Source organism: Hippichthys cyanospilos, chromosome 9 (assembly GCF_059441005.1).
Source record: "Hippichthys cyanospilos isolate Australia breed blue-spotted pipefish chromosome 9, RoL_Hcya_1.0, whole genome shotgun sequence".
Taxonomy (NCBI): domain Eukaryota; kingdom Metazoa; phylum Chordata; class Actinopteri; order Syngnathiformes; family Syngnathidae; genus Hippichthys; species Hippichthys cyanospilos.
In genome coordinates, this window is record NC_142377.1 from 8,690,506 (window position 1) to 8,716,670 (window position 26,165).

Below are 26,165 nucleotides of genomic sequence, written 5' to 3' on the forward strand. Positions count from 1 at the left end.
TATATATATATATATATAAATTGTAAATTTAAAATGAGTTTAATGAGGGTGCTCGTGCAATGAATATGTGATTGTGTTACTAGTGTAAAATGGTAAATTAGATAGCTAGCAGTACCTAGCAGCTAGCTAGCTAGATTGTTAGGAAGTTAAGACCTGTAAAATATCTTAAATTTGCTTTGGTTGAAAATATATTTTCCCTCCCTGGTGTGGAAAGCTAGAAACAAAGCTTGTAAAAAAACAAAAACAACAACAACAACAAAACTAAATTTGCTACATAGCTAGCTAGAGTGTTAGTTAGCTTATTCACTTGTTAAAAAAAAATCTTTAAATTTTAAGAAGAGTTCAATTCGTGGGCTTTCTGCAATGAATATGTGATTGTTAGAATTGTAAAATGGTAACTAGAGCAATCGTTAAATAGCACATATGATTATGAAATTTATTAAATTTGCTTTAGTTGAAAATATTTTTATCCTCCCGGCTGATATTGATTCTGCTGATGGTGTTGATGATGAAGCAAAACTAAGCAATAGCAGAATTGAAAGACTGGATTCAATTTTGGAGGTGTGACAGAAAAGCCAAAAGCAAATGGGTAAGACAATGAAACTTTTTGAAAATGTAATTATATGATGTCGGTCCCCACATTCACTAAAGTGGAAATGCTCCCGTTGCAAAACACTAAACCAGTGCACTTCCTTCCCTAAACAACAAATGGGAGATTGAACCTAGATTTGCAAGTGATGCATGATACTGTCATAGCAGGAAGTGCTAACATGGTAACGATTTTTAAAAGGGTCTTATTCCTCAGACAGCAAGAACAAAGAAGTGGCTTGTTTGCATCAGTCTAACATGAACATTGAAAGGTAAGATATTTATTTCTTTACTTATTTTTTGGGAGGGGGGTTAGTCTACTGTTTTGTAGAGTAAAGAATTCTTTTTGTCTGATGCATTAATCGGTTTGTTATGCTTTCCATTCTAATAATTCCACATCTTAGCAATTAGTGACACATTTCCTGTATGTCTGTGCTAGACATAAGACAGTTTTGCATAGTTTTACCAACTGTGTTGCTGTAGAAACAAAATAAATCCTTTTTTAAACTGCATATCTCAGTGAGCATGTGACTTAATTGACATTATTTGTAGGTCAAAGAATTTGATAAGGAAAATGACAGAAATTCCAAAAACACAGTTCTGATAATTCAGAGAAATAAAAAAAACACACATACATGGCTTCTCTGCTTTTCACAACAAAGAAATAAGAATGTACAGAATAAATTGTCCCATGTATTAAAGAATTAAAGACAGAAGTAAGAACAACTTGTTTTATAACAAGCATCTTGCTATGAAGGTGAAAAATAACAAGCACATTCGAAGGAAACAAATCAATCCATACAACATCGGTCACAAAAAGACATCACACAATCATCCAAAATTCACTCAACAGAAGTAGGAACTTAAATGCCATCAAACCAACCTGATGATGAAGAACACACGGGCAAGACACAAGTGAATGAAGAAGCTGATTGGTTGACACAGGGCAGGAGTCCAGAAAGAACAGGTGGACATAAAACCCTAGGAAGAGAAATTGAACAAACTACAAGAAAATACAGTAAGACAAAACATGGAAAAAATGAAAAATGAAATTAAAGGCGATCTTCAATATTTCATCCATATACTATTTTTTAGCTCTTGTAAAAATGAGGGTGGTCTCAACCAGAAGTACACAATTCACAAGTACTGATACATCGAAGTAGGATGTTTGACCACATATTTACTCAAATACTGTAGTAACTCTTTCAGATACCAAGTACTGTTACCACAAATACTTTTAATACACAAATTCCCCTAAAAAAGAATAACATAATTTTAATCTCTGGGTGTCTGGGGATTTTTTATTAGTCTAGTCTTATTATCGCCAAACTTGGGCTGACTTTGAAACATCATCAAATGAAAATATATAAATGAAATACCAATATTTATTATGTCTTAATCAGAATATTATAACTTTTGAAGACTTTTCCAATATGGGAGTCCAGGCTAAGCCAATCATCAAAGTCATTGAAAGGCTTGCAAATCTCACAAGTTGGCCACGAGTGACAACCGGTGTTTTTGTGGTGTCAACATAAAAAATTCTATTGTGCCCCGTTTGCGAGTAGCCGTTGGAGGTATTAATACAAAAAAAATCGGGGGAAATGCATGATAAAACATTGAGTTTTCAATATGTCAAAAACTGACAATAGTTCCAATTTTGAATGGGAGTAAATGAGTCTGACATAAGCTAAATTTGACACTTATAGGGTCTCGAACTCCCGTTTGCAAGCATTTTGAAAGGACGGCAGTGTGCCATATTGAAAGTCGTCAAGGTCTGACAATCTATGCAACGTTTTAGCCTCATTTTTTTTTTTTTTAATATCATGAATCAAAAACATAAAAAAATCTGAGTTGGGTCAAAATTTTCCCTAGGGGTAAAATAAAGACCTGCATATTCAAATACAGTATTTTGTCCAATCCTTTGAGCTTTGCAACAAAGGCAATTGACATAAAATGAAAAATATTCAAGATAAACCCTAGGGAGCTGAAATTTCACCCAGATGATGACAACATATTAAAGTTTAACATGGCATGACCACTTAGCTATCACACTAAAAGAAGTGTGCCATCCCTTCGCTAAAATACTTCTGGAATGAGGTGGAAGAAAATGACCCAAAAATGGACAAAATACTGCAAAACTTTATTTCTTTTTTAATCAAGACTAGATTTTTTTTTTTAATGATTTGATCTCTGACAAAAAAAAAAAGTAGAAAACAGTAATCTGTTTTCATGGATTACTAAAGAAATCTGAGAATATTCGTGGAGAATCTGAAATTTTGACCTTTGGGACAATCTTGGATCTCTAAAAACTGAATTGGTGATCCAAAATCGTTATCAATTAGTTTGGCTATTGATTAGATGTCGATTATTCATTGCACCTATGCAAAGGAGCCACAAAAAGCTACAGAAGCGGGAAATATGTGACTATTCATGCAATTTTGCTTGGCGTGGGAATTTCGGAAATGTTCTCGCATTTTGTATCTTATCTTGTATTTGTGAATGGACTGTTTCTGTGTAAAATAAAGTTGTCATCTATCCAAATAGCTTTAAAGCCCTTGCTACTTCGTGCATGTTAGACAAAATCGAGATGTTAAAATGGCCAACAAAGCGCCCTTTGACTCCAATCGCACACCGTAGCAAATCCATTCAGAAATGAGTTCAACACCGCTAGCTTAGAAAAAGACAAACAGCAGTCCTGCCATTCTGAAATCCCAGTGCCTTTGACCTCGAATTTTCAAAACAATCCACAAATTATGACAAACTGCTGCAAGTTTGTGCTGTCAAAATGAATTAAAAGTAAAACACGCAAGAAAAGGAAGGCATAAAATTTGAATTAGATGTTCATTTTATTCTTGCCATTTTGTGTTAAAAGGTACGTCAGCACCAAAAATGTTATTTTACAACATGTTCCATGCAACCGTATTAGTCTAAACACAATTATTATGATTACTATCATATTTGTCTTCTGAATTCAGCAGCAAAAGCCTCCCATTTCTATCAATCTCGGGGGGGCGGCCATTTTGCCACTTGCTGTCGACTGAAAATGACATCGCAGTTCAATCGATCACAGTTGCTCAGAGCTCATCTAAGAACCAATCGCGGCTCAGCTCGCAGAAAACAGCTAGGCCGTGATTGGTTGTTCCTGAGCACCGAGCAACTGTGATGTCGTTTTTAGTCGGCCCTATCCGACACAATGGCCGCCTGCTTAGGTGGATAAGAGTGGGCGGATTTTTCTGCACAATTCATATACGCAGTATTATATCAAAATACTTTATTGCGTTTTAGACTAGTGGGGCTACATTGAAGATTCTGATCTAGAGTCATCTTAATGTGTTTAATGTGTCAACTGTGATGTCATCTTCAGTCGACAGGAAGTGAACATGTAATAATGAGATTGAAAAAAAAACGTGAACTTTGCAGCTTCATTTTTCACAAGCACAATATTCATCAAAATGCCATGTCATCATGGGGATGTAAAGTTATGGTAAAAAGAAATGTTGACTTCTCCTTTAAGACATTGATAAATGAAAATAATAAAGGAATAATGATATAGTATTGTTTGATTTCAGGCAAATCTTCAACAAATTCAGGTCAGCTGTTTTAATTTGGGTTCTTAAATAGGTACTAAACATTATTTAGCTATTATTTAGCAGTAAAACTTTAATATTGTTTCTATAATTGATTTGTTAACGTGATTTTTTTTCAAGTACAATTATTTTGATTTTCAAAACATATTTTCCCCTTTGCTGTCAACTGAAAATGACATCACCCGTGCTCAAGGCTCAGGTAACAACCAATCGGCTTCACCTGCTGGTCATGTGATGTTCGCAAGCTGAGCTGTGATTGGTCTTTACCTGCAGTTTGAGCATATGATGTCATTTTCAATCAACAGCGAGCGGAATTGTGTTTTTATATTGCGCATGAAAAATGTACTTATCGAAAAAATACAGATGAAATATCAACTTTTAAACTGCTGAAAATGGCTACATAAGTGGACTGTCCCTTTATTGATTTTATTTGGGTGCCTATTTTTGTCGATTCATGCCTGCCTGGCGATTTGAATGTCGCTACAAAACTATCCTTGGGGTATGCATTTTTAGATCTGTATTGATGTTTTTATATGAAAAAGAATGTCATTAACCTTTTGGGTACGTTTTGTGCTATCTGGGCTTTGAATTTCCTCTGGCAATAAACGGAACCACCGCTTTCCCAAGTTTATCATCAAATGTTCTTTCAAGGAGAACAAGCAGAAGCTTTGTATTGAAGATGTTTTTGAAGCGAACCCTTCTTATTGCCTCCATCATCACAAAAGACCGACAGACGGCCGCGCATGTCGCGGCGCCGCTTTAAAAAAGTTGGACATTTGGTTTTTGCTTGCTTTGCGTCGAGAATGCGCGTCGAACTTATGTGTAATCGTTGTCATTCCCACTACAATCCGCCACATCCTGGAATTCTGGGAAAAAGTTGAGAAGCGGAGGGAAACTTTAGCTGCAGTCACGGTATGCAGAGCAAAACAGCAATACAGCATCTGTGTAAATTAAACAACCATGTAAAAATCTTTAGAAAATAATGATTGAATTCATTAATATTTTCATGAAAATATAAGGTCATTAAACAAAATGGATTTTCAGTAGGTTATTCAATTTGATTATTGTAAAACAAGCCAGATCTTCCCAAAATCTAGAATGGTTCGATCCAACTTGTCATGGCCACCTCTCGTTACCTGTCAAGTTCATGATTTATTTTTGTGAACACATCTCTATTATAATCTAAAAGAGTCCCACTTTAAGTTGAATATTTTTCGGTGGACAAATATTTGTTTGTAATTATTTCTTTTTCAGAACAGGTCTGACACTTCATGTTGATTATATTTTGGGGCCAAATATTTAAATTAATTAATGATTTATTTTTGTGAAAAGACCTCTACTGTAACCTCAAAACAATGTGTATATATATATATATATATATATATATATATATATATATATATATATATATATATATATATATATATATATATATATATATATATATATATATATATATATATATATATATATATATATATATATATATATATATATATATATATATATATATATATATATATATATATATATATATATATATATATATATATATGTTTGAGTGTGTTGAACAAATCCTCCCAAAATGCTGTGTCCACATGGTCTCATGAGCCAAAGAAACAAAAACAAACATGTTTTCTTTCTTTTTTTTTTTTTTCTTTCCTGAAAGGAATATTACATTATCATGAGATTTTGGACGAAATCTTGTAATGAGTTCTTGCCAAGAAATTATTGTGAGTTTGCTGATAAGACTGTTAAAACTATGAGGAATGTTGTTTTATTTTTTTCCTTTTGCCTGAATTTAAACTTAACACCAAAGTGGCAATGTTTACACAGAAAGGATACAAGGTATGTGCATTACATTCACAAGTGCAATCATCAAAACATTTTTAATTCTTATAAATTGATCTTTTCTGACACATACATTTGAGAACACCCCAACTATAGACTTTTATGCACAGTTAACCAAACTGGTTAAACGTGACGTTTTTCCAGTTTTAAGGAAAAAGAAAAATTGCTCATTCAAACCAAAATAAACGATTTGAGATGGGGCAAAAAAAGTGATGCCAATGATTTTGGAGAGAAAGGTCACTTCGCTGTGCTTTCTTTGATTTATGAACTACTCACAAATCTCTCTTTGAATTTTACTCACTGCCAAAAACGTTAACGTAAGCTATACTCGTCTGCTTGAAAATTGCATCACGAATGACAATGTGCATCTGTATATAAATCAACAAAATAAAAAACATAGCAAAGGAGTCACTCCAATACAATTTATCAACAAATTGCTTTCATATTCTAATTAACTTGCTCTTATTTTGAAAAGAAAGCGGTACTGTTTTGTCACAGCATTAAAGCAATGAATAAGATACATTCAGCGACTCTAGTCACACTTTAAGTACCAGCTGAAGTGCCTTCACGCACTCCCATTTGAAAAACACTGATCCAGAGGAGTAAAAGTATGTTTTATTTTTCATTCTCCACCAGAAAATTGCAGAACCAATCACAATGCACATTCATGTAAATCTTAACAAAATAAAGACAAAATGTTTTGCAAAGAAGTCACTATAACACAATTTTGCATTTACTATATGTCCCAATTCATTTGCTCTTAATTTGAAAAGAATACATGTAATGTTCCTGTCACAGCAATAAATTAAATTGGTGGATACCTGTTAAAGTCTGACATATTCTCTGATGCCTTCATGTGCTCCCATTTGAGAAGCACTGCTATGAAGCAATAATTGATTAGGGATGCGAAAGTTAGATCTAAAAGTGACTTTTAAGTTGAATGTTCATCAACAAGAGGTCAAATCAGAATTCTATAGCGGTTGCGTATGCACACAACAGGACTGTGTTCTTCCCTTGCTCGCGTGGGTTTTCCGGATCCCTTGCACATTCCAAAAACATGTTAACTGAAATCTTTCATTTTAGTTTTTTTCATTCGGTTCTTTTCATTTCCTTTTGTATTGCGTTTATATGTTCGATAAATCAAATCAGATTTGAAAAAGTAAGGTAAAGAAAATGAATGGATGGGTTAGGGCTGCTAAATTGACATTTGAAACGTATGCTTTTTTTCATAAGCATCCCCCAAAAGTGGGGTGCTTGTGTCCTCAGTTTTATCTGTGCCATTGCACCAAGTCAAAAAGAACTTGATGGCCTAGAAAAAAAAGGCAGCATTTGAAAACCATCATAGAATGCCACGTGCAGGCATTTGCGGTTAAGCGCTAACCTTTGCTTGGCACTGCAGGCTTAATGAGAGGAATAATGATACATTTGTGTACTTTGACTTTTTGATTTTGGAGGATATTTGAAAACTGTGCAAGTAAAAGGAGCCGATTGTTTGTTAAGCCCAACAAACACTACCTACAGTTCTTTTCTCTGGCTGCTTAGATGGCTTTTGCATGAATGTATTTTCTAAGAAAAGAGTATGAATGGATGTATTAACAATATAGATCGATAAAATGTATTTCTGTTCTTATCTGGCGCAGTTGATCCATTACTTGTGTTCATTATCAACAAAAACATGAACTACAAACGTCACACTGGTGATTGGACTGCCAGTGAAATTTTTGGAATGATGAAAATGAAATATCAAAATGCTACCCCCAGTTTGATAATTACATTTACAGTAAAATAAGACATTTTTTCATTTGTTACTTTTTCTACTTCCTCCCATTTATTTATTTATTTTTACCATATTGGAGTATAATTGGCCTAGGTTACGTTTGACTTGCTTTTTTTTTTTTTACAGTCATGTCCACAATAAAAAGGGATTCTTTGCAAGTGTGTAATAGTAAAAGTATGGAAACAAATTTTATAAACGGAAAATGAAAGATACTGTAGAATTTTTTTTTTCTCTAATGTGATCTGCCAAAATACTATTTTGTAAATGACAAAAACAGATTTTTCCATTCTTTTCATTTATTTTACTGGTGTGGGAGCCTATTCCAGTTCCTTTTGTTTATTATGTTTACGTTGATATTTAATTCGTTGTAGGGTATTTAGTTTCATATTACAGTGACATAATTCCCTTATTTTGGGGACAAATTCTGGCATTTTCTATGTTATATAAGATGCGCCATCACTTTGGCATCAATTTTTTTTCCCATTTACTACTTTTACTACTTTCTTACATTTTTTAACAAAACAAATGTGCCATTTTTAAAAATGGAAAATGAAAAATATTGTATGAAAACTGTTTTTTTCCATAGTATGACTATCTTCCAAAATACAATTTTCTAAAGTACAAAAATAGATTTTTCCATTCTTTTCATTTACTTTACTTAAGTAAGGGAGCCTTTTCTAGTTTCTTTTGGTTATTATGTTTTATTTGTATTAGGGTTTATGTTTGTGTTTAATTTGTTGTATTTAGGTTTTTCTATTTAGTGATGTCATTCCCTAAATAAAAGACACACCCATGTTCAAAATTCTAGTATTTTCTATGTTATATAACACTTTGGCAACAATGTAAACACTACAGCATAACAGTATAAATCTCCCCTTCCTCAACTCTTCATACTTTCTTTTGTTCATATCCGTAAGTGATATACATATTTAAAATGATAGATTTTTTGCAGTTCTTATGTTACTAAAAACTAGGGTAGCAAAGAGTGTGTAATTTTGCAATGTCTCGGATCTCTAGATCATTTATACAACCCTTGTGCAATATTTTGTCCAATCCTTTGCTCTAGGGAGCTGAAATTTCACCCGGATTACATGTCAAAGTTCAATATGGAACAAGCACTTATTTATCAATCTATGAAGTTTGCCATTCTGTGATAATGACATGGAAGAGAATGACCCCAAAACGGTCAAAATACTGCACGAGGGAATAAATAAATAAAGTACATCCTTTTACGATTCAGCCAATTCTTTCGTGTCCATTGTTACGTCCATTTTGTCTCGGCAAGACAGCAAAGTGAACTGCATAACCAACCAAACACATGAGACACCATTGGAAAGTCCAAGATGTCCTCCACTGAGCAAAGTAGGACGCATTAGGGAAGTTCCAAGTGATATAGACCAAAAACAAATGTCCACTGCAGTGGACACAAATGACCAGGCTGGCTCGCAGCAAGATATGCCAAAAATACGTCAAAGAAATATTGATCAAATGTTTGCTTTCTTACAAGGAATGACAGGAAAGACCCAAGGGGCTTCGCCACTATTGTTTGTCATTTGAACAAGTGCAAGTTCACACAAAGATTGGACAGATGGGATGTGTTTTCTTCTTGGAAAAGGATGTTTCATTCCTGCTAATCTTAACCCCTAGCCACAGGCTAAAGAGCAAAGGCATCTCTTTGTCCAGTGCTCCTCCTCTTAACGAAGCGGGTTGTCCCTACAATATCAGATAGCGCTCTCCGCAAAGACTAAAAATGTCATTGATGAGTCAAGTTTAGGTGAACACAACTGTTACCAACGAACAAAATTGTAAATAGTGCAAAAACATGCTCCTTGCGATACAAGTCATTAATTCTTCCTAGCTACAAGGAGCGTGACAAAATTATCACAATACAGCGATTATGTGCTAATGGATACGCTCGGAAATGTGGAACTAGCTTATTTTGTTCCGAGGCTCTGTTTGCATACCAAAATATTTCCTAATGAATGTTCCAACCAGTGAAAAGTTTACCTTGTTTTTAGCACTGTAGCAGAGGCTGACGTTAAATCCCGCGGGATTGGGGTTAACTTTATATTTTATAAAGGGTTGGGACGTAAGGGTTTCAAAACTGACTGGCGCAGACGTGAGATGGGATTATGCAGTGAGTAAAGATAAACGACAGACGTTTTCTTTGATTATTTTAATGTAGCTGACCCCGATATGGAAGCGATATCAGAATAGAAGTCATTCCTAAAGGGAGCAGGGCAGGATGGCCAGGGTTTGTTTTACTGGGATGGAATAGGATTTTGTGTAGGTCAAATCAAGCCGATAAAATAGATGAGATATATTTTACTTTGAAGAAATAACAGTGTGTTTGAAAACGACGACACATTTTTACTTTATAAAATTGTATGTACAAAATTAACATTTATTTTAAACCCGACAATTTTGTCTTTGTTACAAACAAACAAACATGCAATAGAAGACAAATTGAGTTTTTGTAGTGCAAAGGAACAGCATACTTATAAAATTTTACACGGTTTAGCTCCTTCCTATCTCGTCGACTTAGTATCACCTTATGTTCCGTCCCGACAACTTCGATCGCAAAATGCCGGTTTGCTATCGACCCCACGGGCTAAAAAGAAGTCTGCGGGATCAAGGGCATTTTCCATTCGCGCGCCAGTACTATGGAATGCCCTACCTATGGAAGTTCGCGCAGCCACCTCGGTAGAAATCTTTAAATCCCGACTAAAAACACATCTATACTCAAAAGCATTTAGTTAAATTAGCCTGTCTGCAGCCTTCTTCTTTTTTCCTGCCCCCCTCTTCCGGCCGGGAGAGGGGGCTAGCTAGATGGTGAGGGTTGACTTGACCGCCTCCATTGGGTCCTGCGCTGGTCGACCATCACGGGTTAGGAGTCTAGCCGTCTGCGGTCCACCTGGCTGGAATGCGGGATGGTTCCTGCCCAATGGCTTTGCCTGCTGTCAAGACATCGCTGCACTATATAGCACAATATGTTTTCTGTAATTTATATTGTTTCTGTGTTCGGTACATGCAGCATCCACTTCAACCTGTGGGCCTGGAAGGGGGCTCCTCCCACCTGTGGTCCCTTCTGGAGGTTTCTGATTTTCCCCAAATTGGGGTTTTTGAGTTTTTCCTTCCCCTTCTGGGAGCTTTGACAGGGGATGCTGTTGTGTACCTTACATTGAAAAGATGTCTCTGTATGACCTCTTTTCATTCTGTGAAGCCCTTTGAGACTTCGGTGATTTAGGGCTATATAAATAAAATTTGATTGATTGATTGATTGAACAGTTAATATTAAATGATAATTAATTAAATAGAACTAAAAAAGATGTGAATCAATGGCTGTGTTCACATGATTTCTAAAACTATAGTATTAAAAGCAGGTAGATTTTGTTGAATGGGATCTTGTATGAAATTTATGTTAACATGTAAATATGATAGATACTATATATATATATATATATATATATATATATATATATATATATATATATATATATATATATATATATATATATATATATATATATATATATATATATATATATATATATATATATATATATATATATTATTACAGAAGAAGAGGCTATGGGGGTTTTGCTTTGATTTTTTGACTTTCGGTGTTGTGTTGGAAATATCTTGATGCTAAACATGCAGGCATCTTCAATTTGTTGAAAATAGAAAATAGGATGTTGCTGCAAGCAAGCAGTTAAAAAAAAGATTTAAATATAAATAAAAATGATAAAAAAGACAACAACAAACTTCCATATACCATCAAAAATATCTGATGTTACAAACTGTGGTTCATAGTCCAGAATGGTTTATGTATGAAAAAAAGTTTTAATTTTATTTATTTATTTTTTTTATGTACCGGTGCTGTTTATAGTCTGATAATTTACAGTAATAATCATCATAATATTCCGGTAACACTGTAAAAAGAGGCACCATTCATTTTACAGTCACATTGCATGCAAATGCAATTTTTTTTCTGTTATTTTTTGCTAAAAGGAATGAATGAAAAGATTTTCAATATTTTTCACATCAAATCAACTTCGAGACGGCAATTTTTTTTCTTCCATTGTTGATCTTGATCCATTAAGCACGGGTTTCTAAGCACATTTTTTTTTAAATGATCTTCTTATCACCACTAGTTTTACATATTACATGAAAAGACTTTTAAAATATGTCTAAAAAGATTCGCGTTTGATCATCTTAATACAATTAACCCTCAGTAAACTTTTGGCATCATCCTAAAATAAAATGCCCCCAAGTGAAGCTTGTCGACACGGAAAGAAGCGCAGTTGCTCGAACGATAAGAATAGATATGTTTCTTTTCATGGGTGGAGGAATGACGCTCAACCATTGAAATGTTATTGGTCCTTAGGCAAAGTTTAAAACGTGGGCCCATGTGCTCCCTTCGAGAAGGTAATAAACTTCTATCTCACAAAGAATCTATGAATAAAGTGAGAGCTTGTCGGGACAAAAAGAGACTTCTTTTGTAAAGATTTCCCTCTACACTCAAAGGTTGAGCTGACGGAAAAGGCCACGCTGCAGAGGGAACTTAAAGGAATACTTGGTTATCACTTGACAATGAATGCATTCTTCGCCTTTTTTTTTTTTTTATCTGTAACTGTTGTGCCGCAAGGCACTTCCACCGAGTTTGTATTTGTCTCCCCAGATCCAAGTGAGTTTCCAGTAATCCAAACAAAGGTGTGCTCTGTGAGTTCTGCTAGCATTACATGAGATGACATTACGTTGCAGACTTTTCTTTTAACTATTAAGTACATGGGTGTTTTCATGGCGCGCAATTCAACATGAGTTAACTGGCTATACCCATTGTGATATTTTAAAAAGCTTTGGGATGCATTGTCGCAGTGGGAGTGAAAGGGTTAAAGGCTGACAGCTTCTTCTTCTTTACAAGAAGGAAGTACTGTATGATCAAAAAAAGTTCTGTGTTTACTACAGTGGGCCTCCGAGTTATGAGGTTAATCCGTTCCGCGGTTGGGCTGTATGGCGGGCAATGCAAACCTATGTTAAATAGCTAATGCGTTTTGAACCCCAGGTAAAAACATCAAAATTTTACATACATACTAAAAATTGGTACCAAAATAGTAAAGTAAGTGCTCTCTCTCTCTCTCTCTCTCTCTCTATATATATATATATATATATATATATATATATATATATATATATATATATAATATACATATATACAGTCATAAATAAAAAATATAGAAAGGATTTATTTACCTTTGAGTGATGCTAGTTATGCCCATACTCCCTAATAAGGCTAGCCTAGGCTAGGTTAGCTTCATATTTCTTGATTATCTCCAGCTTTGTTTACCATATAAATCATCTTCTTACTTCTCTCTTTAACATCACTAGCAATCTTGGGACCCATGGCTAACTCATTCAACTTTGAATTAAGCAGTAAAATGCACCATAAATCCGATTTTGTAACCACTCGCGGTAGATCAAGGCTTTACCGTTCCGCCATTTTGAAACGATTGAGGCCGACCAATAGTAGACCAGCATCTCCGTGAGGAAACGCCGACCAATAGCAGACAGTAGTGACACGTTGCATGGAGGCAATGACTTCAACAGAAAATAAGCGCAATTACCTAAAAATGCCTGCAGATGGAGACAAAACAACACAAACACAGCCAACCCCCCTGGGGTCATGGCTGTTGTTTTTGTCGCAAAGCCGGGAAAATACCATAAAGAGGGGACGAAAAAACTAAGTATTCCACATTGCAACATGAAAAAAAACGTAAGCCAGGGACGCTGTAACACGGGGTTCCACTGTATAAGGGAAAGATTGAATTTTATTCTGAACTCTAACTGGCCCATTAAGTCTAATTCACAGACATTGTTGTCATGGTTATATGTTTTTGTAAGTTGTTGCATTCCAAGCTAAACCAGTCCTGAGCAAAATATCGTGTTTGTGATTTCTGACTTCAAATGTTGTTTTCTTTGGCGGGACCACCTCCCAAGCACCCCGCAGTGGCGGGGTTTCCACCCACCACACATATTGATTGGAATGGAAGCCTAACTGTGCACAACCACTATTGTTTCAAACTCTCTGGGAGACTTTTGGTGGTCAATAAATAAAACCCAGATTGGAACTATCTCTTCTTCCATCTTAATTCCATAATTTATACTGACCAACCTCGTATGATTTGATTTAGCATTTTCCATTTCAATAGTTTTCACTTCACCCTTTCCAATGATTGTCGTTATTGTTTCTCCCCCAAAATAAATCTATAAAATTTGTTTGCCACAGATATGAGATTAAACCCCCATTAATGCTATAAATATGACAAGACATCAAGCACTGTCTGTTGGAGAGAATGGTGCCTGTGGCAAGACAAAGTTGTTTCTGGGGTATTTTGTTCAAAAAAAGAAAAAAAAAACACGCATCTTAAACAAAAACAAAAGAAAAAAAACCCAACCCTTTAATTCACCTTTAAACAAAGACCCCCATTAAAATTTGGGCTAACCATGCTTACAAAACCGGGTGCCTTTTAAACCGGCCATACATTAGCGATTTTGGTATGTCTGGTTTGGTCGAGAACAGAAGCACTCAGTTGTCGTCCTGATAATCAGAACAAACAATGTTCTATACTTGATGAGCGGAACTAAAGAATAAATGTTAGTTGGCCTTAAGCTAGCTTGAGTTCGCAGACTTCTGGCCAAATGATAAAAAGACTTCTTTGTGAGCTGAAAGTGGTGACGTCAAAGAGGCTCCATAAAGACATAAATTCATAGTTTAGCCAGAACAACACAAGAGTGGGAGGATAGATTTCTGTGTCCTCCTCCATTTTTTAACTTGCATAACTAATGAGCCTTAAATCCGTGATAACTTTGCCAGGAAAGCTGACTCCTCTCACATTGACACATGCTAGGCTAATAGGATAACGGGACGACAAAGTGAATGTAGCTAAGTTGTGCTTTGATATCTTTTTTTTAAATATATCATGTTGGAGATGCTTGAGTACAGTCATTATCAGGTAAGATGGCTGGATTTTTTTTTTTAGCTTTTTAACACGGATAGCATGGATTTCTTTATGGTTTGGATTGTGTTCTTGGAATATTTGCAGAGCAGCTTCATTCTGATGTTCTTGACATTCTGTACTTAATATTAAGGGGCTATTCATTTATTTTCTTTAATTGTGTGTTCAGTAACACCAGATATCATGTGACACAAAGGCAACGTTTCATAGTTTTTTTAGTGGATTTCTTTTAGATTAATTTAGAGTTCATGTAGACTTCTATTCAAATTTATATTGTGCAATATTGACATATGTAACGCCAATTCATCAATTTTCATCACCACTTTTACTCATTGGAGCACATTTGAACGAATTTGGAAGAGAAGTTTACTTTACACTGGATGTCAGCTAATTATCGCAAACACCGGGTTGATGTCACAACTAAGGACAATTTAGAGACTTAAATGAACATAAAATGCATGTTTTTGGAACTTTGGTGGAGTACTTACTACTTGTATACATTCAAAATTGACATCCCAGAAAAATTTATTTGACAAATAAATATTTACAATTAAACTTATACATGTATATTGGTTTAACATTGAAGCAACGGAGTGAATTTGAGTGATTTTTTGTCTCTAGCCTTTCAATTAGCAAGAGATTATCTAGGGATATGTGTAATAGAAAATGGATGAGGCGATTCTTGGGTCAGAGATTTAGGGGTGCTGATCTCCCAGCCAGGTAAGATGAATAAATAAAAAAATACATTTCAATTTCCTTTTCACATTTATGATAAACGCATAACACTTTTTTGGTTGTGGGAATTTAGTCAGTTAGCCTTTCAGTAGCACCTTGACTTCATCAGCTAGCTTCTCCCATTCTTATTTAATTAGAGGACAATTGTCTTGTTAGAATGTATCTCTGACACCTATATCCGTCAATGGCAGTGAATGTTCAAAAATAAAATCCAAGAGTGATTTAAAAGCTTTTTGATCCACTTTGTTTATTGTTATTGCTAAGTTTAATGCTAATGGTTAGCACTCTATTATTACTCCAGGACAGTGATGGGCAAACTACGGCCCGGGGGCCATATGCGGCTCGTTAAGCTTTTTAATCCGGCCCTCCGAATTTGAATTAATTGTCAGGACGAGAATGATATTGTTAATATCATACAGGGTGGCGGAACTATCAGTTCTTTAAAATAGTAACTTCACTGACAAAAAAATAAGCTTTTTTTTTCATTTAAATTTCAGTTGTCGTCAGAGTCATTTCAATAAATAGTTAAAGGGACACTGAATAAGATTCAAACTGTTTTCATTAAAAAAGGAATACATTAAATGATTATATGATTCAAAAACTTGCAAATGTTTTCTTAACGACCAACAGCATGTTTTAACTATAATCGTAGGCCTAGTTATTATTAAATTATATTACATTGCGGGTGGCACTTCTCAGGAGACGGACATGTTTGTTATAGCTACGGACAGCGGTAAATGCAGCACCTCCTGCTCTCCGTAATGAAAAACTGTCAAATCTTACACAGTGTCCCTTTAAATACATGGGACTTGACTAACACTGCTGTAATGCAAAATTTCTTTTGAAATATGCCACGTTTCTTTCTATTATGAGGTGGATTATCAAAACATTCCATCCATCTGATCCTCGCCGGGTCCTTTTGTCAAATTTTGGAAAGTTTTGTGGCCCTCGATTCAAAAAGTTAGCCCACCCCTCCTCTGGGATCTATTCACATTTTTTTGTCATAATCTCGCAAATGAAGATGAAAGATTCTGGATTCAAGAGTTTTATTGTCATATGCATAGCAACACTACACAGTTCTTATTCTGTTATTTTTCTCCAGCAGACTACATTCCATAATCGAGCAAATAATAAAGTAGGCAAAAAAAAAAACACCCCAAAACAAAACAGTACAGTTGTAATGTACTGAGGTCTCAAGAATGAGTTTGAAAACTATCCTGTAATATTTAGGCTTTTTTCCCCCCCATGTAGGTGCAATCCCATCTGGAAAATCCCAGCAAGTATCACATCCAGCAGAACCAAAGACAGCCGGTGAGACAGTATCTGCCAACCACCCTAGGAGGGAAAGCTGGGGGCCAGTGCCCCAGCCAGCCCCCCGAACACGGCATGCCACCCGGGCCTGGCAGCAGTGCCCCTAACAGTCCCATGGCTCACCTCACCCTCACCTCTAATTGTGAGAAAGAGGTACGCGTAACCAAGGTCATTATTTCAATACAGTTGAGTGAGCCAGTAGCATTTATATCGGTATGCAAGTTTTTTTTTTTTTTTTTTTTTAAATAATACCATAGCTTTTTTTTCATGTCACACAGATGGATGAAGTTATTGATGATATCATCAGCATGGAGTCAAGCTACAATGAAGATGTTCTTGGAATTATGGATCAAGGACTTCAGTTGAACACCACGGTAATTATAACCGCTTACTCAAACTGCATTTTCTTTTAAACATAAAATCAAATTACCTTGAAAAAAAAAAAGTAACATAATGTGATGTAATACACCCACACTGCAGTATTTTATTGACAAATTTATGAGAATATTTACTTCTTGCTTTGAAATTAAAATGGGGATGGGCCAATACAATGGCACCACCTAGTGAAATTTTTGATTGTTGTTATTTATTTATTTATTTATTTATTTATTTATATTGTACATAGAGAATCAACGCAACCAAAAACCCAAAGTTCAAATTTCCTGAAAGTATTTTCGAAAACGCCATAACCACCATTTTGTGAAAAATAGAAAACAAAAGCTTTGTAGCATAATATTCAGTTTTATTCTCTATGTCACACTTCAATAAAGTTAATTTCAACAATGCTTCAACAATGCTTCATTTCACTAAATGGCTCCAAAATTGTTTTTTTCATCCTTTTCTCGCGTCTCTATAAAATTAACGTTTTCACCAAGTGGTTATTTTCTATTGGTCCATACCCAAATATAAATGTTTCCATGTACCCCCTGCATTTCTGCTCTAGATCATCACTTTATTGTTATTATTACTATAATCTTTATTCCTAACAATTCAGCTTTGTTTTAAGAAAAAAAATATTATGCTGCATTACAGTGTGAATTTAATAAACAAATACTGTTGATTATGTAAAGAAAAAAAAGCAATTGTTAATAATGTCACATTAATATTGTTTCATTAAAAAAAACAAAAAAAAAACATCAAAACTTGCCCAGGGTTAACCTAAAAATGCTCCACAAAATCAAAAGGTTACTTTTCAAATTAAGTAAATGATTTGCAAAACTGCTCCTCATGAATAAAATAATTAAATAAATCAGACTCGTAATGGATGTTTTTTTTTTGTTTTTTTTTCATTTTTCCAAAGTTACCGGTGTCTGGTAATCTTCTGGAAGTATATGGCAACCAAGGACTTCCCCTCCCAGGCCTCTCCATCAGCAACTCTTGCCCACCAAACATCAAAAGGGAATACACAGGTAAAAATACTGAAAGAGCTGAATTTCCACCACCAATACATTCTCATGACATTTAAGGAATTTTTATGCACTTTTCTGAGGAAAAAAAAAAAAAAAATCTCCATGTGCGTGATTCAGACTGCATTGTTGTTGTTAGTTAGCTCCAGTCGGTTAAAACAAATGATGAGAATTGTTGGAACATTTCTTGTCCCTGAAATATTTTGAAAGGACATCACAATGGTTGTAGTATTGATATTGTGTGCAATTTAGGAATGCACAAGATACAATCGAGTATATTCTGTCAATTATTTGCCAAATAATTACTCCAGCTCCTGGCATGAAGCAAGTACTGGGCAAACCTGGACCCTGTGGCCGGTACGAAAACTATCAAAGATCAGATGGCTTTCCAGTAGGTAAGCAACACAAAATAAATTCTCAAAGTTGTTGTTCATTTGGATTTGTAGAAAGTGTGTAGAGTATTTTGTGAGTTACAAAATCGCACACAATATGAATCACTTTTATGTCTTCATGCAATTTTAGCTTGACTAATTCTCAGAGCATTTTCCAATGGGTCAAAGTTTTCAGATCTGAACATCAACAACTTGCAATGTGTATCTTGTGATTTGAGTTTGTTTATTTTGTAGCTCTTTAATAACAATAATCTCACTCTTTTCTTATTTGAAAGAGGCTGAGGTTCGTGCTCTGGCTAAAGAACGACAGAAAAAAGACAACCACAACTTGAGTGAGTCTTTTTATTTTCTTAGTTGTCTGATAATCATTCAATAAATACTATATATCCACTGCAATTGCTTGGCTACTAGTCCACGATATGCTTCAACTAAAGTCAGGACTGGACTGGCACAGTAAAAAAAAATTGACCTGGCATTTAGACTTAAACTGCACCACCAGGGGCAGAGCTACAGGTTGGCCAAGTCAACTCTGACCACTCCCATATTGAGGGGAACATTTTCAAATCCAGGATTTTTCTGCCATTTTCACACATGCAGTATTCTTAGACCCCTTGATACTCTGTCACAAAAAAAAAAATCTATATTTTTAATCCCTGTGGAAAATTTGGACCCAAATCGGGCTTTTTGACATTTTTGATGCTTGATATCAAAGGAAAAGCATACAAAAAACACGAGGAGGCAAAATATTGCATCGATTGTCAAAACATGACAACTTTCAGAATGCCACCCTGCCGTCCCTTCTAAATTCTTTCAAGCGGGCGGTCCCTATACCTATAGATGTAAAATTTAGCCCATGTCGGGCTCGTTTACTGCCACTCAAAATTGGAAATATTGTCAATTTTGGACATATTGAAAACCTGATGTTTTATCATGCATTCGCCCCTGTGTTTGCATTAATCCTTTCAATGGCAATTCGCCGAATTTTTGTGCTGAGACCCCAAAACCACAGTGGCAGTAGCGGCCAATTTATGACATTTGCAAGACTTTCAATGACTTTGATGATTGGCTTAGCCTGGACTCCCATAACACAAACATCTTCTAAAGTCATAATACTGTAATTATGACATAGTAAATATTTCAATTTCATAAATATACTATACCTATATGGTGTAGTTTTGTTATTATTGCATTTTTACAATTTTTGTAAATAAAGGTGAGGTGTTGTGTCACATTGGCCACACCACTGAAACCACAGATTTTTTTTTCTACACCCCTGTCAGGTCCACTGATCTGCAGTCTATGTTGTAAAATGTTGTAAAATAGATTTAATAGGCTGCTCCTTCTAAATTATGACAGGCGCTTGGTGGTAAATTAGGGGAAGATAAAAATTAAATAGCGTTCAGCCTGAAAAAATACTGGCTCACCGAGCATTTGCCTGTTATGCCAGATGGGCAGTCCAGCCCAGCCCAAATTTAGCTTGGATACTCTCAACTCACATTTCATTTTTTTCAAATATAGTCATTGTTTTAAAGAAAGTATGTCTGATTTTTTTGTTTATTTTATTATTCAAGTAAAATGTAAGCCCTCTTTTTGCTAACATTTAATTTCTACTCAGTTGAACGAAGACGAAGATTCAATATCAACGATCGTATAAAAGAACTTGGAACCTTAATACCAAAGTCGAATGATCCGTAAGTATGATTTTTATGAGACACACACACACGCTCATTAATTCTTTTCATCTGCATGTGTACTTTAATGCCTATAGACGTCAAAGATAATTTTTTCTGGTGTGGTAAAGAGTGAGTTATTTATTCTACCTCTCACTATACGTCACTGGCATATACAGCAAATAAAAATGATTACTTGCAGAATCTGTCATTTTGCGGAACAACACTTAACTCATTCACTGCCATAGACGTCACCGGCCCTGTTTTTTATTGGGTCGGCAGTGAATGTGTTAATCACTATCCTCTTCACATAGCCAAGTGGCCTTTAAGTGTAATGATTTATTTGTTGAGAATAGCCATGAAGAATCCTCCGTTGTTCCGGTCAGGGGCTCAGCTGACTCTGACTTTAGACCTTTTGTCTCCTGGATCTCCCAGAGATATGCGCTGGAATAAGGGCACCATTCTAAAAGCTTCAGTGGACTATATAAGGAAACTACAGCGGGAGCAGCAGAGGACCAAAGAGCTCGAGTGCAGGCAGCGCAAACTGGAGCATACAAACCGTCACCTGATGCTGCGTATCCAGGTGAGTCCCACTTGCAAAAAAAAAAAAAAAAAAAAGGAAATGCTTGAAAATACATTGTAATAAACTGTCTACTTATACTGTATAAGTATTTATTAATTTCCAAATCTGTAATTAATGTGTGTACAGTATATGTGACTGTCAACAAAATATTTAAAGCAGGGAGCTTCCTCATATTATTCAATATTTTCTGTATTGAATATTTACTTGATTTTTGTCAAGAAAATACCTTCTACAAGCTTTGTAAAAATGCTAAAAATTTGTGACGAATTTGTGATTAATTTGTTAAAAAAAAATCACTTGACAGCACTAATATATATGTATATGTATATATATATATATATATATATATATATATATATATATATATATATATATATATATATATATATATATATATATATATATATTTATTATATATATCTGGAGCAGGTCTGACTTGAGTCTTCTCTTGGAATTGTCAGGAACTGGAGATCCAAGCCCGCGCCCACGGTCTGACAATTGTGTCGCCCCCATCGGTCTGCTCATCGGAGATGATGGGCCGGGTCATCAAACAGGAACCCATCCTGGACGACTGCACTTCGGAGCTCTACCATCACGCCTCGGCTCCCGACATGTCTCCTCCGACCACACTGGACCTCAACAACGGCACCATCACCTTTGATCCCATCCCCAGCGATAGCGGGGAGCCCGGCCCTTACGCAAACCCCAGGACCTGTAAAATGAAAGAACTGGTCCGGGACAATACCTTGTCACCGATTTCTCCGAGCGACCCGTTACTATCGTCTATGTCTCCAGATGACTCGGTTAACATCCACCACAGTTCTGGTTCTAGAATGGAGGACAAAGAATGTCCCTGTTAGTTTAGCCTGAAGCTCAATGACTTTGCATTTGTAGCGTCTCAGCACTGAGACAAATATTAACAGTGGAAATTGTCTTTTTTTATCGTAAGTAATCTAAACCGGGTCTCTCTGCAGCAGACGGGTTTGAGTTGCCCTGGTGTATGTCAGTGTTATTTCCATTTGTGTTATATTTTAGCAATTCTCGTTCCATGTTTTATAATTGGTTCTTCAGCTGACAAAGTATGGAAAACTATCAGTTACTATACACGTAAGAGTTTGCCCATATTTTGTAAATGTATACATTTACTCAAAATATTCTGGCTGAGAATGCAAAATGCTTATTTGTTGTAATAAGCATTCGTGAACGGATATGGTGAGTCACTGTCTGTGTATTGTATTGATGTATATTGTTTATTTATTATAAATACACCTGGGGACATTTTCTTTCATCCAGTATTTCAAGTTGCATGTATTTTACAAGTGATACTGTAATACCTCCAACATTTCAAAATCAATTTGTTGTTTCTTTCTAACGTTAGTTATTGAAGCTGAAATTTTCAATGAGTCATAAATGCAACACAATAGGAAGAAAATAAACCACGGAGTTTTTGTCTAGTCTCTCGTCAGTTTACGTGATGTACACTATAAATAAATTTATATATATATATATATATATATATATATATATATATATATATATATATATATATATATATATATATATATATATATATATATATATATATATATTTGTTTTTTTTTTGGCGAACACCATTTCTTTTTCTTTTCCTTTTTGTGCATACACATATTTTGACGTGAGGCTCTTAAAAGTGGTTTTCTGGCACACCTTGTAGAGCTCAGACTTCTGTCTAAAGTCTTTATTGAGGTATAGGTGAATATCAAACATGGATGCACAAAAATACATAATATACGTTGCGTGTGTTTGTACTTCGTTTTGGGTCTTGAACCTGAACCGTACTGAAAAAAAGAAAAATAAAGGCCTGCCCTACAGCTGGGGCGCTCTTACTAGGTGTAATTAGTAGTTTTAGCCAGCAGGTGGGAGCCTACTCAAGGATACATTTTACAAGGCAAAACTGTAATCCAGCCATCATTTAATAAATGACGGAATTAAAGTGATTTTTTTTTGAAGGAAGAAGAAGAGTCATTCGTGTCTAAAATCTCAATTTGGGAACGAAAATCTTTCAACTATCTTTGTCTAACTTCAAAACAATTCATTGCCAAATTTCTATAATGATCTTCAATTGTTTCTTTTGTTCATATATATATATATATATATATATATATATATATATATATATATATATATATATATATATATATATATATATATATATATATATATATATATATATATATATAAACAAAAGTCAATATATCTAGGTTATGTAGTATTTCCAGATATTGTTAGTACTGTAAGTCGGTCAAGTGTATGATTGCTATCATTGCAATAAGATGTTGAATGTGCTTCTTTCCCATGAATCCCCGCCTGAGGCAGCAGGCAGAGTGATGTTGAAGCAAGGATATGGAAAGATTATCAGGAATGCCTCCACGGCCGGTCTAATAGGTGAGTGATGATTCTATTCCCTCAGCATCCCTTTGGAGCGTGTCCCCGTCTCCTTTTAATCCTTCCATTTGGCGTGAAATGTCGGGATAGGAGGCGGGCAGGTTGAAGGACAAAGTTAAATAGGGTTTTATTGCGCAAGCTATTTGTAAAGTATATTTTTAGCATCAAACAATTGTTCACTTTAGATGACTGCAGTTATTGATCAGTGATGAAGTAATGTAAGCTGCATTGTAGAAGACGCACCAACAAATATTTACCAGAAAATGTTTTACATGTTTAACTTTTTTCCCAAACTGCCTGTTTACAGCAACATCATGCGTTCAATACAGTTTAGAAACGAGAGCTGCACTAACATAACTTCAACTTAACACTGACACACTTTGATCATTAGAATACTGCACCCACACAAAAGTAACATACCCGATTCTGTTTACCATTGGAGATTGCCACCTAACGGTGACTTAAATAGCAGTTCTGATATGTTCAATTGGTGTTTGTTTTCCATGGGTTGTTATAGGGATTCGCTATTTGTTTCTGTTTTGATCTTTTGTTGCTTTTTTTTGTCCTTTTGAGTTTTGTCCTTTTTCAGTTTTGTTCATTTCTTTGAGTTTTGTTCACACGTTTCTGCTCCCCCCGTGACAGCGTCTTGTTAGTGTGATTGCATCCGCCGGTCTTTGTTTAGCTGCTTCCCTTGTGTTGGCCAATCAGGTCCCTGTTCTTATTGGCTCTTGCCCAGGTGTTCCTTGTTGTCTCATCAGTTTTGAGCGTATTTAGTTTCCTGTTTCTTTTGACTTCCTGTCGGGTCATTGTCGTCCTTGTGAGTGTTTCCTGTAAATTTTATTTCAGTTTATTTTAGTTTTTTTGTTGGTTAGATTCTAGGCAGTCTGGGGTCTTGTTAATTCTTTGAATTTGCCCCTAAAATTAAGGGGAATCACATTACTTCAATAGCGTCTTCTGCTCTCTCCCTTTGTTTACTGGGAGATTGCCCTCTGGTGGCTAGGAAAAAAAACTGCAGATAAGTCGCATTGGACTATAAGCTTCGGGGCTCAAAGCATGAGAAAAAAGGTGCAGTTGATATTCCGAAATTTACGATAGTTTTCTGTGTGCCGTTTATTACAAAATGTCAGTTGAAACGGGATTATCCATCTTTTCTCCTTTTGCAAACGTATCTCACTTCAACTCTAGATGCACTTCGGAGGAGCGTCCAGGTCTGCTTACAGTCAAGCAGGAAACACAAGTGTTGTGATTGCATTTCGCCGAGGCGGGTTTGCATCATAATAAACATCCCCTCGTTGCTGAGCTGTCTGGAGGATGTGGAAGCCAACCTGGGGTCCAACTTGGGAAGGGAGGCTTCCTGTGCCGGGCCTGTGCCAGCAGACATTTTTGGATTGGAGTAAGAGCTGTTAAAAAAAAAAAAAAATCCTTCCTCCTCCAACAGGTTTCCTCCAGAGGAACAGCAACACTTCATCAGCAGTTTAGTCAAATTGCCAGTAAACTGCTGTGCCATATGGGCCCCACTCCTGACTACAGGGGCAATCTGTTTAACAGGAGCATGCTGGTAAATAGAGGCCAGCACGGGGGAAAAAAATGATCAATTACTCACATTACGCGCAGTCCTTCAGGAATTTACTTTATTGGTCTGGACATCTGTTTTAATATTGTCATAATGTATAATCAGATGGGGCCTGTTCCAGCCAAGTGGATGCCCAAAAACCAGCCATAAATGCCCAATTAAAATGCACAATGACAGCTTTTTGTCCATCTGCTGAAATAGGTGTGTGTACGCGCATCTCCTCGATACACACTCCAGACTATCAAGCGTTTTTTTTTTTTATGCTTTTTTTTAGATTCGGCGGAAGAAACTTGAAAGGACGCCCTCTAGAAATAGTCGGGTCGAAAAGAAGTGAATAACTCACATAACACCCCAGAAAATTGGGTTCACACTAAAAACAGTTGGGTCGTAAAAAAAACAGTTAAGGGTTTAAAAAATAGGACCAAGCCAATTAAACCCAACATTCTGGGTTGTATGATGCGAAACAAACCAATTTTGATATCGTCATGTACTAAGCGTCCCTTCCGAGTCAAATTGACTTGGATATTGGGTTGGTCCTTTTGAACCCATATTTGGGTTCTTTTTAACACTACTGTTTTTAGAGTGTTGTTTTGTGGGTTATTCATTTGTGTTAAGACAAATCATACACATGTTTTGTGTGTTCAAATTATTTAACTACACACACACAGAGAAAAACTTTTTAACAAATATTTAACCACTTTGATTAAAAAAAAAAAAAACACTAACAAAATTTATTGGGTCATTTGTTTATCCCAAAACATTGGCTCAAAAATACAACACACAAGTCTACCCCATAAATGGGGTCAAAACGTCTCACTTATACAGTGGATCAAAAAAGAACCAACCCAGTACTTGGGTCAATTTGACTCAACTTTCAGTTTTTTTTTTTTTTTTTTGCACAAAACCCAATTTTTGAGGAATTCTTTTTCAAAACGCTGCAATTTTTGGGGTTTCTTTTGTCCACAACAACAAAATGAGGTTAAATTGCTGTAAAAAATCAGGTCAAATTGACCTAAATATTGGCTCGGATCTCTAGAAAATGACCCAGAATTGGTTTATTTTCAAACATAACTTTTAGTGTTGTTTGTGTGTGTGGGGATTATTTTATTAATTTTATTTGGGTTAATTACTAAGCCCTGATATTGGGGTAAAATGGACAGCCAAAACAACCACATTTTGGGTTGTTTTGTACACCCCCCCCCCCATTATATACATATATATATATATATATATATATATATATATATATATA

General features: G+C 35.4%; 1 protein-coding gene across 3 annotated transcripts; it reads left to right on the plus strand.

Moving 5' to 3' along the window:
- Positions 1-744: 744 nt before the first annotated feature.
- Positions 745-22,240, plus strand: mitfa (melanocyte inducing transcription factor a). 3 transcript variants are annotated; one of them, XM_088422959.1, is made up of 9 exons: positions 745-860; positions 16,806-17,018; positions 17,144-17,239; positions 18,166-18,274; positions 18,583-18,666; positions 18,939-18,995; positions 20,279-20,354; positions 20,769-20,916; positions 21,378-22,240. In XM_088422959.1, the coding sequence occupies exons 2-9, from the start codon at positions 16,941-16,943 to the stop codon at positions 21,774-21,776; spliced, it is 1,047 nt and encodes a 348-aa protein (XP_088279085.1). In that variant the 5' UTR covers positions 745-860; positions 16,806-16,940; the 3' UTR covers positions 21,777-22,240. The 3 variants fall into 3 exon arrangements, with proteins under 3 accessions (XP_088279085.1, XP_088279083.1, XP_088279084.1); XM_088422957.1 differs by lacking the exon at positions 745-860 and adding an exon at positions 14,682-14,816; XM_088422958.1 differs by lacking the exons at positions 745-860; positions 18,583-18,666 and adding an exon at positions 14,682-14,816.
- The last annotated feature ends 3,925 nt before the right edge of the window (positions 22,241-26,165 follow it).